Source organism: Chrysochloris asiatica, unplaced genomic scaffold, assembly GCF_000296735.1.
Source record: "Chrysochloris asiatica unplaced genomic scaffold, ChrAsi1.0 scaffold00084, whole genome shotgun sequence".
NCBI classification, from domain to species: Eukaryota; Metazoa; Chordata; class Mammalia; order Afrosoricida; family Chrysochloridae; genus Chrysochloris; species Chrysochloris asiatica.
In genome coordinates, this window is record NW_006408602.1 from 3,993,052 (window position 1) to 4,012,937 (window position 19,886).

At 37.1% G+C, this 19,886-nt stretch overlaps 1 protein-coding gene across 1 annotated transcript in view; it reads left to right on the plus strand.

Annotated features, from left to right (window-relative positions):
• ASCC3 (activating signal cointegrator 1 complex subunit 3) overlaps positions 1 to 19,886 on the plus strand; it is a 476,917-nt gene that overhangs the window by 433,154 nt on the left and 23,877 nt on the right. Inside the window, exon 35 of the mRNA XM_006865855.1 lies at positions 4,620 to 4,844. Coding sequence (XP_006865917.1) covers positions 4,620 to 4,844 — 225 coding nt within the window. The remainder of the gene's footprint in view (positions 1 to 4,619; positions 4,845 to 19,886) is intronic.

Genomic DNA, 19,886 nt, shown 5'->3' on the forward strand with positions numbered 1-19,886 from the left:
TGGCCCAGGATCGGACATTGTTTCGTTCTGCTGTGCATGGGGTCACTATGAGTCGGTTCCGACTCGATGGCACCTGACAACAACAACAAGTCTTCCTAGCCACAAGTGTTTACATTTTTTAAGAACAGTTTTTAATTTTACTGAAGCTCAATTTATCAGTTTGTTCTTTTATGTATCCTGTTTAAGTCTCCTGTCAAAGAAACCTTTGCATAACCCTAGATCACATAGATGCTCTCCTATGTTTTCTTCTGAAGGTTTGGAATTTTATATTCTTAGATTTAGGTGTATGACCCATTTTGAATTAATTTTTGCATACAATGCAAGGTTGGAATTTAAGTGGGGTTTTGGAATTTTTTGTTTTGTTTTGTTTTTGCAAGTACCCATTTATTGTTCTAGTGCCATTTATCAAAAGGAATGTTCTTTCTCCACTGCTTTATCTTAGAACCTTTCTCAAAAAAAGTTGTCCATATATGTGTGAGTATATTTCATCTGTATTCTATTCTAGTACAATCCTTAGTAATAGTTAAGTCTAAAATATATTTTGTAAGCCCTATCTATTTCTTGTTTTCTTTTTGTTCTTTTGCCTTTTGGGGGTAGTTAAAACTATTTTATCCTTGTAAAACTATTTTATCATCTTTGTTGTTTGATTAGCTCTAACCCTTGCATTCTTTTTTAATGGTAAGTTTAAGATTTTATAGACTACAATTTTAATTTATAATCTTTCTTCAAGTGATACTATACCACTTCCCATATTGTAAAAGGACCTCACAATACTATACTTCCATGTTCTCCTCTCATTCTTTGTGCTACATTTTATATTTGTTTGTTACAAACCACACAATGCATTCTTTATTATATTGGTGTAGACAATCAGTTATCTTTTAGTAAGAACAAATTCTTACATTTTATGCACATAGTTACCATTTCCAGTGGCCTTCATTCCTTTGTGTAGATCCATATGTTCATCTGGTATTATTTGTTTTCTGCTGTAACAATGTGCTTTAATAGTTTTGCAAAGGGACTCTTGTTGAGTTCTCTAAACTTTTACATGTCTAAAAAGCCCTCATTTTAAAAAAAGACATTTTCAATGGGTATTGGATGAGCATTGGACTACTAAAAACAAGGTCAGTGATTCAAACACAGCAACCGCACCTCTGAAACTATACAGGGCCGCTATGAATTGGAACTGACTCAAAGCATTTATCAACAACAACAATATATGAAGGTGAGTCAAAAATTATCTGCACTCTGATTATATTAAAATGTGTATCCACATCCATGGCTGATAACATTGATCATGCACATGAAATGATTCTGTCAAATAGATAAGTAGATTATGTGATAAATCATTTGCAAGTCAGCCATGGCTCTGCCTGTGAAATAATCCACGACAAAATTGGGTTTCAAACAATTTGTGCGAGATGGGTACCAAAACAACTCACAGAAGAGCATAAACGGAAGTGTTTAGATATCTGCAAACAAAATTTTTGACCAATGCTTCAAGGAAGATAAATGTTTACTTAAAAAATTTGTTACTGGTGACAAGACCATAGATTCATTGCTACAAACTTGAAAGTAAATGACCAAGTATAGAGAGTATAGAATGGAAGTCGCTGAAAAAGAAAAAGTTCCAAAGTCAACTATCTGCTGGAAAATGGACGCTTACAGTGTCCTGGGATTCTTCAAAGGCCAATATTGGAGCCCTATCAGGGAAAAGGTTCAATAGTCAACAGTGCTCATTAACAGTGAGATTCACTGAAGACCTGAAGCCTAAACTGTTGGTTAAAGGCAGCAGACTGCTATCCAAGGGCATTGTGATCTTGCATGACAATGCATGTCTACACACCTCTGCCCACACTATTAACACTCTGCAAAAACTTTTGGAGGTGTTAATGCATTCTCTCTGTAGTCCTAATCTTGCTCCATCAGACTTTCACCTGCTTGGTCTCCTGAAAGCAGCCCTTAGAGGACAAAGGTTCACCTCTGATGAAGAAGTGAGGACAGCTGGCAGCTCAGCCTAAAACATTTTTTCATAAGGGAATATGAAAGTTTGTTGATAGCTGGACAAAGTGTATTCAAAAGCAAGGAGATTGTGTCAAAAAATGATTTAATTGTCTTTTCTAAAAGTTGATTAAAATAAATTCTACAGCCAGAGTGCAGATAATTTTTGTCTCTCAGAATTCTAGGCTGTCACTTTCTTTTCTTTCAGTGCTTTAAAGAAGTTGCTCTACTGCCTTCTAACATGTTTCTGATGAGAAATCCACTGCCCTCCTTATTTTTGTTCCTCTGGAGTCCTGGTGTGGCGCTGTGGGTTAATGCACCAGACTGCAAAGCCGTTTGAACTGCAAGGTCAGCAGTTCAAGCTCACCAGCTGCTCCTCGGAAACCTTATACAGGGTCATTATGGGTCAGAACTGACTCGACAGCACTTCACAACAACATACATAAGTGTTTTCTCCTATGACTGCTTTTCAAAATTTCCCTTTATCGGTGCTTTTAAACAATTTGATTATGATATATCATAGTGTATTGTTCTGTATTTTGTTGTGCTTTGGAGTACATTGAACATCTTATTGTGTAGATATATAGTTTACAACAGATTTGGGATATTTGCAGCCATTATTTTCTTATTTCTTTTTCTACCCTTTCTCACTCTAATTACGTGTATGTTAGGTCACTTGAAATTGGCTCACTGCTCCCTAATGCTGTGCTCTCTTAAAAACATTTTTATCTCTTGTTTCATTTTAGATAATTTCTATTGATTCTTAAATTTTGCTAACCTTTTCTTCTGTAATGTGTACTTTTCTATTAATACCATCTTTTGTTTGAGTTGAATGCTGTCTTTTTAAACATGAAATATGGTGGTTATAACTGTTTCAATATCCTTTGACTGTTAATTTTAATATCTGAGTCCGTTCCTAATGGTTAATTGTTGTCTTCATTATGGTCATGTTTTCCTGCCTTTTTGTGTAGTTAGTAATCTTTGATTCTATGGTAGACATTGTTATTTTTTTCTTGAATCCTGTGTATTTCTGTATTCCTATAAATCTTGAGTTACTATTCTTCAATATGATTAATTTACTTGGAATTCATTTGATTCTTTTAGGTCTTGCTTTTATAATTTGTTAAGTATGTTCATAGTGATACTCATTCTTAGGAGTAATTATTTCACACTCCTTAGGCAAGACTTTCCTTCTCAACCATATATCTCCTGTCTTGAGGGTGGAACCAGGCATTACCCCTAGTCCTGTATGAGTGCTAGACACAGTTTCTTCTAATCCTGTTGGTTGGTTCTTTTCCTGATGTTGAGTAGTTTTCACACATGCATGCTCAACTATAGAAGGTCAGAGGGACCTTCTATAGATCTCTAGAACTCACTTCCTTTCCTACTGTGTCCTCTTCTTCCCTCCAGTTCTGTGAACTTTAGCTACGTCTCCCTGGAGTCTCAGGTTCATCTCTTCAACTTACCTCAACTTATGTACTCCACCAGGTTCACCTAAATTCCCTTTTCCTATACTACTGCCTGGAAGTTCACTCTGTACAGTAAACTATGGCAATTATAGAATTCTCCTCATTTATTTCCCATACCTCAAGGATCACGGTTTTTTCAGTGTTTTTATGTTTAGCAACTTGAAAACCACTGTGTTCATGTGTTTTGTTTGATTGTTGCAGGAAGATGATAAGTCTTGATGTTATAGCACTGTCAAACAATATTAGAACATTAGCCTGTCCAGTTACTGTTTTGAATGAAGTACGATTTTCATATCAACAGCAATGTTGAATCTTAAGTAGCTACATCTGTAGAAAAATTAATTTTTTCTTCATAATCAGCACTAAGTAAATCTGTTTCTTTGTCCTTTAATAGAACAATCTAGTTCTGTTGTAGGTTTTGTAGGTATTTAGTGATTGATATCGCAAAGGTTGCTTTCACTACCGAACTCTACTAGACTTCAGTTAAAGTTAAAAGATAAAAACTTTTATTCCGTATTATAGATTGAACTGTGTGTCCCAAAATGATATGTTGAAATGTTAAACCCTGATACCTGTAAATGTGACCTTGTTTGGAAATAGGATCTTTAAAGATGTTGTTAGCTAAAATCACATGAAGTAAGATGGATCCTACTCCAGTCTGAGAGACTCGTTATAAAAAGAGGGAAGATAGCAATGTGACAATGGAATTATGCTGCAGCCACAAGCCAAAGATTGCTTAGGTCCACTTGAAGCTAGGAGAACCATGAAAGGCTCTTCCCCTAGAACTGTCGGAGAGAACATAGCCCTGCCAGTTCCTTGATACCAGACTACTAGTCTAGATGAACTGTTGATTTCTCGTTTGTTGCTGTGGGCTCAGTGTGGAGCATAGTGTATGATGCCTACTAAGTGCTCTACTACTATGTTAATAAGAACATTTCATGAATTTCAGATATATTGAATATTACTGTCTTTTGCTTATGTAAGTAATAACAGTTTAGAACAAAACAAAAGTCTAAGGGAGATAGTTATCTTGTGGTTTTTCTAAAATGTGTTTTAAATTGTCAACAGTTAAAGCTAAGAAGTACATTAATTAAACATTTGATCCAGCAAATTAATGCATGTGTTTGTTTGTTTGTTTGTTTGTTTCAGGATGCAGAAGAATACACAGATTTGCCAGTAAGACACAATGAAGATCATATGAATAGTGAACTGGCAAAATGTCTTCCCATTGAATTAAATCCTCATTCATTTGACAACCCCCACACCAAAGCACATCTCCTATTACAAGCACATCTCAGCCGAGCCATGCTGCCCTGTCCAGATTATGACACTGACACGAAAACAGTCTTGGACCAAGCTGTCAGAGTATGCCAGGTATGGAAGTCATTTCTAATACCTACATTTTCTCATCATTTCTATCTTGAAAACCTCTCCCCGCCAGATTCTGGGATAAAATGTACTTGAATTTTTAAATTTGTATTGTAACATTGTTGAGAAAAAAGGGGTGACTCAAGAATATGCAAGGGAAAGGCAAGTATAAATTAAATAAGATAATACTCATTAATTCAACCAAAGTGCAGCAACCAGCATGAAGCAGGGAACAAGACAGAGATTTACAAAGATTCAGTCAGTTAACAGGGAGACTAGACTAGATCAGCCCCAAAGTGACATTGTTGTTAGGTGCCATCAACTTGATGTCAGCTCATGGTTGACCATGCATGACAGAGTACAACTACTCCCTAGGGTTTTCTTGGCTGTACTCTTGGCAGGAGCAGATCACCATGTCTTTTTCCCAGGGAGTCTCTGGGTGTGCTCCACCCACCAACCTTTTGGTTAGCAGCTGAGCACTTAATCATTGCATCACCAGGGTTCCTTCAAGAACTGATAACCATAGCATAACAATAAAATACCTCAGCAAAGAAAAGAGAGAGCGAGATGGAAGGTACTGTTTTGTAGTATTTTTAATGTGTTCAGGGACTCTTTGGCTGACAGAGTGACATTTAAGATAATATTATTTTTGAAGGGAGGGAAAAAGCCCATAGCACTTTTTATTCCAAATAAATTCTGAGGGAGTTTATTCCAAACACTAAGGAAAGCAAATACCAAGAACTTGATTGAGATATTCAGGGAAAATCAAAGAGATTTTTCCAGCTGGAAAAAAGTCATGGAATCCCCTCTGGCTCCTTTCTTTAAAATTCTCATCCACTCCACTAGAAAATTCTTTTAGTTCTTCTTAAATTTATATGCAGGATTCAGCCAATTCTCACCAATCTCACCTATACTAATTTGATCTAGCCGCCATCATTTCTAGTCTAGCCTTCAAGTGTTCAAGGTATAAAAAGTTCATTGATAAGGTTTCTGATTCCACACTGCAAGTAACCTACAAGAAATACCACTTATCAAGCTTTGGTGTAGTATCAAAGGAGCATATCCACAATATCTGAAAAGACAGTTTTTTTTTTCAACTACATATTTATGTGAGGATGGATTTTCTTTACATACTTCAACTGAAAATATCCTATTGCAACACACTGATTGCAAAAGCAGATGCATGAATCTAGCTGGCTTCTGTTAAACTAGATATTAAAAGAATTTGCAATAATGCAAAATATACTTCAAGCTAACATTTTCATTGTTTAGAAAATAGTTATTTTTCATGGGAAATTATGCTATTTGTTACCATGTAATGATTTATTAATGTTACTTTAAATGAATTAATAAATGTTTGAAAAATAGCATTGATTAATGTGGTAAATAATGATATAACCAACATTAACATTAGTGAACCACTGTTGCAATGGCTTCCCTCTTATTCAAAGTCAAATCCTAACCTTTAACAAGTGTGTAAGCTAATTCTGCTCTCCAGCTTCTATTACTGCCCCTTTCTGATGCATTTGAAGCCATCATTTTCTCCTGTCTTTCACTTTTCCTGTCTCTTTGAAGCAATTGAAAATATGGCCTTGATTATAGAAGTGGTACAGGAGATTACATGATAGAATTTTATGAAGCCAGAGACTTATTTATTCCAAATATATTTTTTGAACAAAAGAAATGGAGATTACATGTGCACCTCACCAGATGAAATACGCACGAATTAAGTTGATTGCATCTGTGGGAAAAGATGATGGAGAAGTTCAATATCATCAGCCAAAAGTAGGCCAGGGGCTTACTGGGGAACTGATCATTAATTAATTGCTCATCTGAAAGTTCATGCTGAAGCGGAAGAACATTAAATCAAGTTCAAAAGAGCCAAATTATAACCATAAATATATCCCACCTGAATTTGGAGATCATGTCAAGAGCAGAGTTCATACATTAGATTCTAATGACTGAAAGCTACAAGAGTTGTGAGATGATGTCAAGAGAATACAGGAAGAAAGTGAAAAGTCATTAAAAAGACAGGAAAGAAAGAAAAGAAAAAAAATGGATTTCAGAGAAGCTAAAGCAACTGGAAGATATGAGGAAGCAAAAGAGCTGAATAGAAAAATTAAAAGGGCAGCTCAAGAAGATACAGTATTATAACCAAATGTGCAAAGAACTGGATTTCCAAAATGGAAGAACATGTTCAACATTTCTCAAGGTGAAAGAACTGAAGAAAAAATTCAAGCCTCAGATTGCAATATTGAAGAGTCTCTGGGCAAAATATTGAATGACACAGGAAGCATCAAAAGAAGGAAGAAGAATTACAGAATCACTGTACCAAAAAGAATTGGTCAGTGTTCTGTCATTTTAAAAATCTTATCCTGTGATCAAGAACCAATGGTACTGAAGGATGAAGTCCAAGCTGCATTGAAGGCATTAGCAAAAGTCAAGGTTCTAGGAATTGATGGAATTTTAGTTGAAATGTTCCACAAACTGATAACAGTGCTAAAGGTGCTTATTCATCTATGCCAAGAAATTTGGAGGTCAGCTACCTGGCCAATTAATTGAAAGAGATCCATATTTATGCCCATTCCAAACATAGGTAACCCAGTGGAATGCAAAAGCCATCGAACATTATCTTCACTGTCAAATGCAAGTAAAATTTTGCTGAAGATAATTCAAAAATAGTTTCACCAGTTTGTCAACAGGGAGCCACCAGAAATTCAAGCAAAATTTAGAAAAGGATGTGGAACTAGGAATATAATTGCTACTGTCAAATGGATCTTAACTAAAAGCAGAGAATACCAGAAAGATGTTTGTGTGTGCTTTACTGACTATGCTAAGGCATTTGACTATGTGGATCATAATAAACTATGGATAGCATTGTGAAGAATGGTTCTCCCAGAACATTTATGTTCATGAGGAACCTGTACAATAAACCAAGAGGCAGTTGTTCAAACAGAACAAGGTTTAGAATGAATGGTTTAGAATCAGGAAAAATGTACACCACTGCTTCATATGTTTGTGATAGCTGAATAATGAATAAGGTAAACTGGAGAAGAATGAATGCATTGGAATTTTGATATTGCCAAAGAATATTAAAAGTACCATGGACTGCCAGGAATACAAACAAATCTGTGTTGGAAGAAGTACAGCAAGAATGCTCCTTAAAAGCAATGATGGCAAGACTTCGTCTCTCATTCTTTAGATATGTTGTCAGGCAGTTCCAGTCCCTGGAGAAGGACATCAGTCATACTTGGTAAAGTGGAGGGTAAACAAAGGAATACCCCAGACAAGATGATATAGTGGCAGCAACAATGGTCTCAAACATAAAACCTTTTTTGTGTATAGTACAGGACACCTCCCTTGCACCTAATAACAACTGTAGTGCCTAGGATATCAATCTTTATTCCTTCCATTTAATATTTGGTGAATCAAATTTATTTTGCCATTAATACTGTCCCAGTATTAGCCATTGAGAACCTCTAAAGGCAGCTCCTGGGTCCTTTTGACTTCCCCATTTCCTTACTTTTGGCATCCTTTGATTTCCCTTTCTCAGCTCTGAAATCAGCCACTTTTCCAAGGATCCCTCTTTCATTTTATCAGAGACTGGTATTCAAAACTAAAATCTGGTCTCTAGGCACAGTCAAGGGTCTTCTTGGGTGTCAGTGCTTCTAGGCCCCCTTAGTGAACAAAGCTAGTAAATAGAAGTTCATATACAGAGACACCTATATCTGTTATGAGGAGAAGTCAAAAAGTATTGCTACTTGCGTTCTGGTTCATACATGCCTTGGTTTATTACAAGCAAAACATGTCTCTACAATAGGTGGATGACTGAAAACAAGTTCTCTCAGTAATGTGCTTGTCTTAACCAACTCAACAGCACTTAACAGCAACAACAGTAATCTCCTTAGAGTGCCTTCACACACAGAAAAAAAAACAGATACTTTTTCTTCCATGGAAAAAGCAATATTTGAGGTTAGCACTAATACCAAATTTCTAAACAAAAAAACAACAACAAACAAACTCAAGTGGACATCTTCCCAAATCTTTGAAGTTTTACTGCAAGTTTACAGGAATGCTGTCGCACATAAAACTACAGTTGTTGATGAATCAAGCTTTTTAAGGAAGTCTAGAAAGAACAGAGAGGGGAGCCAATAGTTAAGAACGTCAACCTCCATGAGTGAAGATACTGTAACTAAATCCAGAAATTGATGGAATAATTAATATTGTTGTGATAATTACTAAAGTAGGATTCTCACAAGGTTCAGCATTTTCAGTTTTAAAAGAGCATGTTGGCCTCAGCAAGCTTTCAAGTGGATAAGTGCCAAAAGTGTTGCATAAATTTGGCCTAGCTCAGAAAAGCTGACCATCTTTTAAGCAACATCAAAGCTAAAGAAAATGATTTTATGGAGTGAATCATAATCAGGGACAAGTCTTGGGTTTACCAACATAATCCAAAGAGCAAGATCCATTCAGAATAGTGGCTTCCAAGGTGATCTGCTAGGCCAGTTTAATTCAAGGCTGAGAGTCAGCTCAAAAGGTTATGGTGACTGTTTTTGAGGATTCCAAAGAGATAATCATGATAGATTTTCTCATAGGACTCAGATGGTTACAAGGGCTTATTTTGGAGAAGTTTTAAGAAAATTGAAAGCTGACTAGATGAGGAAAGGGCCAGGAAAGATGCACAGAGGACTTTTTTCCGTCATAAAAATGCCTTACCCCACCCACCCTACAGCCCTGATCTTGCTCTTCAGACTTCTTTTTGTTCCCAAAATTTAAAGAACATTTCAAAGGAATGCTGTATTAATCCTTCAGGGATGCTAATTCTCTGGTTAAGGATTGGAGAGATTGAAACACCACCTTCTGAAATGTATGGAATAGAGGCCGTGTCAATAAGCAGTAGCTTCACATTTTGATATTTTTGTTTAATGAAGGTTTCTATGGTTTTGAAGCAATATTTGTACTTACCCTCATATATATTAATTTATCTCTGTGTATGTATGTATGTTCATGTACGAGTATCTACTTATAAGTTTATGAGAAAAAATAATATATGTATGAGGGGGCTTCATAAAGTTCATGAAAAAATAGAATTAAAAGAAAGTGAAATTTTTCCATGTACTTTTTGAAGCTTTCATGTGTGTGTGTGTGTGTGTGTGTACATACAACAACCACTGCCACCACCCCTAGAAAAAATTGTACTAAGTGAAGTGTAGTAGTTGTATACAGTTTTGTCTTTGAAGACTTTTTTTTTTTTACTTTTACACAAACACACACTTGCTTTCTCACTTTTTTGTTTTTTTTGTTATTTTGTAGCTTATTTTAATGTAAGAATTTATAACATTAAATATTCTTCTCAAGGATAATTTTTATGGCATTCTTATCGTCATCTATGGCCTCCATATAAATCATTATTTACTTCTGTGTACGACTTATTTTCTATTATAAGCGTTAGTTTTAATCATCTTAAATGGTTAGCTTTTCAGAGGCCACGTGGAAAGAAACTTAGCTATGAAGAGATATCAGCCTTATATCCTACATTCTCTCACTCCTAAAACTTCCTCATAAGAATGTGATAAAAATAAATAGGTTAGGACAAAGAATATTAGACTTGCTGATGGAAAATAGAGAGAAATCCAAGAGTTGAAAAATTGCCCATGACTGAGTGACAATTGAAATTATTATACCCTAGTGTTCTTACAACATTAGTTCTGATTTTGGTACAGGGGTGCAGTTAGCCTTAGAAAGCATTGGTTCAGTCAGTTTTCCAAACTGAAGCCCTGCTGCCTAATAGAATATTACACCACCGCTCTCATGTTGCTATTTTAGTATTAGGCTTTAGACAAATCACTTAACCCCTTAGTGTAAAAAAGAACACTTGACAAGTGTGGAGTCCTGGTGTGGTACTGTGGGATAATGCGCTGGAACAAAAGGTTAGTTTGAACTGCAAGGGCAGTGGTTCAAATTCACCAGCCACTCCCCATAAACCCTACACAGCCTTACTGTGATTTGGAACCACTTGACAGCACTTAGCAAGAATAACAACAAAATATACTAACTGCTCTGCACCATCAAATTGTTTATAAACATTTATAACTAATGTCCCATACTTTGTTGCTGTTGTTATGTGCCATAGAGTCAATTCTGACTTATAGCTACCCTGTATAGGGTTTCCAGGGAGTGACTGGTGAGTTTCGTAGCCTCATTTTTTAACAGTACTTTTATTCCTTGCTTTATTGTAGCCATTTAATTCTAAAGGTTGTTTGTTTTGTTTTAATTTGCCGTTAATTCTCCATATTTTATAATATCAAAAGCCCATTCTGTAGCATCATCTCTAACTCATGGCCACCCTATAGAACAGAGTAGAACTGCTACCTGGAGTTTCCAAGGCTATAAAATCTTTATGGAATCAGAAGGCCTCACTTTTCTCCGTCAAAGTAGCTGGTGGGTTCAATCCATCGACCTTTTCAGTTATCAGCCCACTGTGTGGCCAGGGCTCCTTATTTTATAGAAATATATTTGTATAAGCTACATCACTGAGATTATAAAACTTTTGTAGAGTTGTTCTGGGTACTCTTTCACAAAAGAAAAAGATTGTTGCAGTGCAATTTCTCCACTCCTGAAGTCAGTATGCACAGTGTATTCTGCCTTTGTTTCTCCTATTCCATTTCAAATGATTTATCAGGGGCATTGTGTCATTGTGTAGTTTGGTTTGAAGGTTTAGGGGGCAGATTTGTCATGGTTCCTTTAATATTTTACTGTTTTTAGCATTTCTATACCCACAAATATATGTATTTTTTAAGTTCTTATATATGAAGCAAAACTATTGTTATTTATCTCAATTTCTTAAAATCTGCTGAAAATGTTCTGACTTATGAATAATTACACAGTTTATTATTATTCCCCTTTGAAATCTTCTTTTTGATCATTTTAACAATTGAATTTATCTGTAAATTATAGTAAACATTTTTTGTGTTGAATGCACAAAAATAACTCTGTTGGTCTGCATGAGAAAGTTACATATAGAAAAATCAAAAATTAAAGTGACTGCCTAAATTTTCAATATTTGATGACAAAACTAGAACTTGTGATAAATTTCTAGTGTTTGATTAGCTGTCTGCCTCACACTCTTTTTATCAAGGGACAAAGAAATGGGTGTTCAGAGAAGTTAATAATTGTTAGCAGTGATTTATTGAGGCAGTTAGTGCTGAAACTTAGTGGAGATACCAGGAGTTTAATTCCTGTTCTAATATCTCTGATCCTTCCTAAAAAGTGCCACACATCTTAACTTTAAGTTAAAATCAGCTTCTTCTAAATGGAGAAGATTCAAACACATAGCCAGGCAATATGAAGATAAATGCTTATATATCAGTCATCACTATTACCTCCTAATGGTGTTTACATCAGAACTTAAGGACGAAGTCAGCTTTCAGATACTTAGTGTAAAAAGAAAAAGCATGGCTGCTGAAGCTGACTCAAGTACGCTGAGAACCAGAGGGCTTTGTGAGTCCGATTTTAACTGTGCTGTCAATTTGCTGGATTCGTTTTGGACCATTTCTTTCAAAAAGTATTAGAGGCCAGATTTACCCTTCATCTAATTTTATCTAGCTTATGGCCTAAGTTTTAGCAGAACAAAACGTTTGTGTGAAGTTTGAGATTTATTTATTTAAAGAACGCCAAACAACAATACCTATAAGGGACTACAAGATAATAGTTATTTTGTGAAAAAAGAGAGCACACACACAAAGCAATGTGAGAGTACACATTTTCTAATTCAGGATTTCAGAAGGAAATTTCCCTTACTTATGAGAAAGATCTCTAGAAAACCTATGCTTCCAAATGTCTATTGGAATTACTATTTGTTAAATACCAAATTCAACCAGAATATTTGTAACTGCATACAATTCCTGTTGTATCCAAACCTTTCACCACTACCTTCTCCCTCTGAAAAACAAGTGATGGCCAAAAGGCAGAGAGGTGGTGGTGGACATTTACTGATGTCCTTTTACTAGATTGTGTCCTAATTGTTCTACCTTGTAGTTGCTTATTTTTTACAATAGTACAATGAAGAAGTGCTATTGTTATGCTCATTTTACAAAAGAAGACTAGTTTAACTCTCCCAAGATCACATCAGAAAGCAAAAAGCCTTCAGCACAGATTGGATACAGTAAAAGTTTATTTACTATTTTTTAACCAAGAATTCCCACTAGACTTTGAATAATACTTTAATCAATCCCTTCTTTTCAGTGTACACTCAGATCAGCTTTCTTTAGTTATTTCAATTCTCTTGTCAACCGTATACTTATAATTACTTTAACAAGTTTGTAAGAGAGACCTGTTGACCTGCTTGAATGGATGCTTGAATGATCTGCTTTATTGCATTAGGTGCAGTATCTGGTTAATGTGCTCTCTGCTTTTTTTGTATCACTTGCTTATGGTTTCACACAAAACCCTTCTCAAGATTTTATATTATGCATTGTGGTGGTGGTGAATATGTGCCACTGGGTCAGTGCCGGTTCATAACAAATGCTGTGCCTCTTCTGCAGAGCTATTGGCAGACTCAAACTACTGACCTTGTGGTTATTAGCAGCCCAGCTCATAATCTACTATGCTCCTTATGCTGTGTAGACCGGTGAATTAATCATTTTTTCCAGTGTTTGCTCCCAAAACTACAATCGTTGGAAATACTGGGAGATAGATCAACCAACCAAAGGGGAAATGAAAAATGCCATCATAATTAGAAGACGACTCTATAATAAATATTATAGGCATACTAGACCAATCTTTGTATAGATTGCATAGGTTTACTACTAAAGGACACATTTTATGATGTCGTCTTCTTTAAGATTTGCTTTCTCTGCTTAGATTAGGTCTGTTTGACTTCTTTCACTTGTTTGTCTCTACTACCAAAAATCGGGGTTTTCTGAAGTAGCTTTTTTTGCACATCCCACTGGTCCTTTTTGACAAACTTCTAACTTCTAGTTGCTATAGTCAGTCTCCTGTTGTGGTGCTGCAGAACTTTGGAGCATTTTTGTTTAGTCCGAAAGGGTAGCTATGCGTTGAAACCAACTCTACTACTGGCTTGATTTTTGTTTTTTTATTTGCTGACTTATTACATCACTAACTTTTATGATATCCTGAACACAAAGTTTGGCATGTAGTGCTATTTGTTATTGTGTGCCATCGAGTCGGTTCCAACTCATAGTGACCCTGTGTAAGGGCTTCTGAGAGCAGCTGGTGGGTTATCCTACAGTGCCACACCAGGGCATGTATTAGATCTTAACATATCATAGATAAAATGAATAAATATTTCCATTTTTTCTAATTCTCTCATAGGTTAATCTTTAACTCGGGGGGTGGAGTGACTATTCTGTGTGCGTTCTCCTCACCTTTTAAGATTTTCTGCCAAATATAACTTTTCTACCATCAAATGTAGTCTGTTTTTCATGAACTCATGAAAACCAGGGTGAAGTCTAATTTAGACTGTATTCATGGCCAGACTGAATGAATATCTAGAAGCAAATAATTGTAAGTGAACTAAGTGAATAAATCTGAGTAATTATTTTTTCAAAGGCTATACTATAGTGAAGATTTCCTGGTCCCAGTTGGTAGATATTTACCCTGTGTCAAATCTACGTTTTACTCCACAGCAGAACACCTAAAACAAAGTGCCAGTCCGTTACTGAAACAACACAAGAGCTGATGCACTTAGCATTTCCAAAAGTCACACCAGTTTGTGGATTTTGAGGTGTTAAACACCTTTACTTACTCTTGTAGATTTACAGGCAATCTCCCCTCAAGAACTATAATATAATTTTGAAGGCTAGTTCCCCTTGGGTGACTTTACCTGTAAGCTTTTGTCTGACAATTTGGTGATGGTTTATTGATGATATGATGCTATTATGAAGGATCCTTCTATCCCCAGCTCCTCTCTTCAGACTCACATAACAACTCTTTTCCCCGATTGGGACTGTCGGAAATGAGTAATGCTTAACCCATTTGTGTGATCAATTCACTTAAGCAGCTACTGTGAAATGTTAATCACAACTTTAATTTGTACTGCATTAGCATTTTGATTAACTTGTAGGCTTGCTAGCACACTTGAAGCGCTTTTACTCATAGTTACAGCTCGGAAATGACTTTTTGATTAATTAAGTTTGTTAGACAGCAGCTGAGCTTCCTGAATGCTAACCTTCTCGGGGTAAAAGTTCAGAAGAAAGTTCCTATGAACAACTGTTGCTGTTGAAAAAGATTGTTATAAATGTACTTACATCATTTTAATTATCAACAAAATATTGTATCGTTGCTTGCAAACTGACCTGAACCTTTAAAGGAGTATGCCTTTCTGTCAAGAAAGCTTTTTTCAGGTTTTCCCGTCATTGTAAAACTTCTGGGAGCTCTTGAAATAAGTAGTGGATTTTCTAACAGATGTGTAGCAACTAATGCTTTAACAAGTACCTAGGATGAATTTCCATGGGTTTGTTTTTGTGGGGTTTGGGGGAATTTTTTGTTTTGTTTTTTTACTTTTTTTAAAAATCATTTGATTTATCGAAAAATTACAAAAATAGGGTAGTTTCCTCTGTTATTAACATCTTATATATGGTACATTTGCTACAATCATGAGCCAATACTAATACATTATTCCTAGTCCTTACTTACTCAGAGGATTCATGGTGTAACGATGTAGGGTAAGCACTAGACTGCTTAACTACAAGATTGACAGTTCAAACCCACCAGCTGCTCCTCAGAAACCCTATACTAGGTCTTTGTGAGTTGGAACCTACTCAGTAGCATTTAACAACAACAACCTACTCAGGATTTGTTCATTTTGACAGAGTGAAGTTTTTCTAGTCAATCCACTAAGGATTGCACATTGTATTTCGATACCATATTTACTGAATTTATTGACTAAAAACAGTGTTAAGGAGGAATTCACAGACTTTTTTAAACTAAAATGGGGATTTCAGAGACAAAATGTTAGTAGTGGACCCTAGAGTTAGAATGTATTGTTTGTTTGTCTGTTTGTATACAAGAATGATAGGAGTTTTCTTTTAAAACATAGCCTAGGTCTGTGTTTCTAAATTTCCTTGACATTGAGTTGGCTTGATTTAGGTCACAGTGCTCAGTGGTCCTATCTTACCATTGGATTATTGAAATCCAGAATTGACTTGTGTTTCAGAAGATATTTAATGGTTATATGTATGAGGGTGAGACAAAAATGCTCACACTCCAATTACATTAAAATGCCTGTCCACAACTAATGACAACGTTGACCATTCACGCGAAATGATTCTGCCTATGAAATAATCCATGACAGACTTGGGTTTTAAGAAGTTTGTGCGAGATGGGTACCAGAATAACTCACGAAACCGCATAAACAGAAGTGTTTGGACATCTGCAAACAAAATTTGGACTGATGCTTAAAGGAAGGTAACCGTTTCTTTAAAAAAAAAAATTGTTTACTGGTAACTGCTACAAGAAACCAAAAGAGATCTGCAAAAATGGAAGACTATACCATTGCTCCTTCCTGGATGGGAAGACGTAACATTGTGAAAATGTCAATACTGCCTAAAGCAATTTACAAATATAATGCAATCCTAATCCAGATTCCAATGACATTCTTCAAAGAGATGGGAAAAAAAATTACAAACTTTATATGGAAAGGAAAGAGACCAGAGGATAAGCATACAAAACAATAGAGGCAGATGGACTGTTACTACAAGAACAAACAAATTGCTTGCCCAGGAAACATAAAGACAAGTGGTCGGGTCCCCTTAATGCAAACCCCCTTCCAAGACTAAGACTCAACGGAAATAAGCGCTCTGATTGGTGACCACACGCATCACTGATAGGGGGAAGTGGGGTAAAAGCAGCAATGAAGCGGCAAGCTAAGCCCTACAATGTTTGGTGGGCTTCTGTGGACCCAGATGGGGACCTGGTTGGCCAGCAGTGTGGGGAGACCTGGGGACTCTTGGGCCCAAGGTTAGAGGTGTGGCCACGGAAGACTAGAGTGGAGAGTGAAGCTACCAGCTGATAGGAAGGGAGGGTATACGCACGAGAACACCCACACCTGCAGATGGTTCCCACGTAACCTGGCCCCGATGAATGGATGATCAGAACTCAACCAGGAGAAGAAAGAAGAGGGAAAAAAAAGTGACCTGATACAATTTGATGAACTTGACCTATACCTATGGATGCAGTAACCCAAAAGAGGGAACAAATACTTAGCAAGAAACATTCCCACCCCCTCCACACACAGAGTGGACAGAGATGGGCAACCTGGACATTGGATACCCAAATGGGGGAGGGGGGGCGGACTACAAAGTGACTGGCTTACAAGCTTTCAAGAGGGAACCTAGAGCGAGGGGGCATGGAGGAAGGCAGAATCTCCAGTGAGTACTATCCAGTCTGTCTAGGCAGAACTGATGAAATGAAATGCAGAGGGTCACTTGTGATATAAGAGTGAATGATTGTTATCAGGACTGATTGTGAGGGTTGGAAATGTAAAGGTAGACGTTTTGTAGCAAGGAAGGGAGTGATTGACTCTCCAGTCTAGGAGCGGAGGTCTCTGGGACCATCAACGGAGAAGAGCCAAGAGCAGGACCCTACCCAGAGAAGCAGTGAGGTGTGAGATGGAGGCAGAGATGATGTGGAGTGATGAAGCGGCTGGGGACTTTGGATCCAGAGAGGGAGAGGGACTGTGTGCTGAAGAATGGGAGGTAGGGGGAGTGTAGGGGGTGGGTTTATAGGGTATACCCTTTGGTCGGTTGATGATGCATGGAGGGGATTGGAACCATGGCAATGAAACAATATACAGTGGAATGAATGTAAAACTAAAGTTCTCCCATGTAGAATATCATATAATTCACAATAAAACGTGGGGAGGGGGGGTAAGATAAGCAAAGCACTGCCTAAGAAGATGATCAGGGTGGGAAGCCTCTCACTCCCTGATTTCAAAATTTACTACACAGCTACAGTGGTCAAAACAGCCTGGTACTGGTATAATGAAAGATACGTTGATCAATGGAACAGAATTGAGAATCCAGAAATTAACCCATTCACATACAGCCAACTGATTTTCAACAAAGTACTTAAATATATTGCATGGGAAGGAGATGGTCTCTTCAGCAGATGGTGCTGGCAGAATTGGAAAGGGATATGCAAAAGACTGAAACCAGTCCTTTACCTCACGCCTTATATAAAAACCAACTCAACATGGATTAAAGACCTAAAGGTGAATCCCAGAATTACAAAGGTCATCAATGAAAAAATAGGGGGAAATGTGAGAGCTCTAATACAGGGCATACATAGACTACCAAACATTTTGAAACTTACACAAACAAAAATAGACAAAATAGATCAGTAGGACATACTAAAAATTAAACACTTGCATGCATCAAAAGACTTCATCAAAACAGTAAAAAGGGAGCCCACAGAATGGGAAAAAAATCTTTTGCAACAACACATCAGACACTTATTGTCCTCTACTTTTTTAATCTTTTCTTTTATTGTTGGTGTGAGATGATATCTCACCGTTTTCCAAAATATATAGGAACCTTCAACACCTCTACGAGAAAAGGACAAATAACCCAATTAAAAAATGGGCACAGGACATGAATAGACACTTCACCAAGGTGGAGATCCGGGCAGCCAACAAACATATGAAGAAATGTTCACGATCACTAGCCATTGTTGTTGTTAAATACCGTGGAGTCGATTCTGACTCATAGCTAGGGTTTCTGAGGCTGTAAATCTTTACGGGAGCAGAACGTCTCATCTTTCTCCTGCGGAACCACTGGTAGTTTCAAATTGTTGACCTTGCGGTTGGCAGCCCAACTCGTAACCATTACACTACCAGAGCTCCTAGAGAGATGCAAATCAGAACAACGGTGAGATATCATCTCACACCAACAATAATAGAAAAGATTAAAAAAGTAGAGGACAATAAGTGTTGGCGAAGATGTGGAGAGACTGGGACCCTCCTACATTGCTGGTGGGATTGCAGAATGGTCCAACCACTCTTAAAAATAATAAGGCACTTCCTCAAAAGGTTAGAAATAGAAATACCATATCATCCAGCAATTCTTCTACTTGGTGTTTATCCACAAGAAATACAAGCCATGGAGAGGAACAGTCAAGATGGGGAATCCAGTGGAAGAGTAGTGAAGAGCTCCATCAGCAACAACACAGAATACCAGACAAAGTAGTCTCAGGGGATGATGCCAGAACTCTGAACAACGTATAAAGGAATATTTAGAAGGTTGGAAGGCTTACAGCTAGGGGAATTTGTAGCAGAAGCAAGAAATCCATTGCTTCCTAATTCAAAACACTCAGATACTCCCACAGCCGCCATCTTGGGTGAGACCAAGCAAGGGAAGGATCAGAGCAGCCACGGACACTGGACAGAACTGTGGAGATAAAGGTGTGGACATTCTTGGGATTTTTTTTTTTTTTTTTTTAATCTGTTCATTGGTCTCTCACTGTCTGCGCACCACCGTTCTGATGACTAGAGGGGGTACCTGAGCTAGTGGACACGCCACCCCCACCCCCATAGAGTTCTACTACTCATGCTTATAGATCTCCCTGAAATTTAAAGTGACAGTTTCCACTTAAAACCAAACAGCCACAGCTGGCCCTTAGCTGTTTAACACTAAGAAAAAGGCCTGAACAGGGATTGTGGAGTGGAACAGGCAGACTAAAAAGGAAATAGGCCCTGAGTTATGTCACAACAACCAACTGTAGCATCTTGAAATTTCTCAGGAAGAAGAGTGAAAAGGGAAGCCCATCTCCTGATTGCATCTATCTAAAGGCAGTCAGAAAGCATAAAAAACACCAAGATACACACCCATCTAAGTATTAAGTCGACAAAAACTCATGAATATGCCCAAAAAACAGAAGCAGATGACCATATCTGCACATGTCCAGAAACAAGATAAAGTGACTGAGGGAAATGAGCTGGAAGTATACCTACACTCCATACTGGAAGATGGGCAGGCTTTGGAAATGCCTGAGAAGGAATTCAGAAAAATGATTATAAAATGTATCAAAACA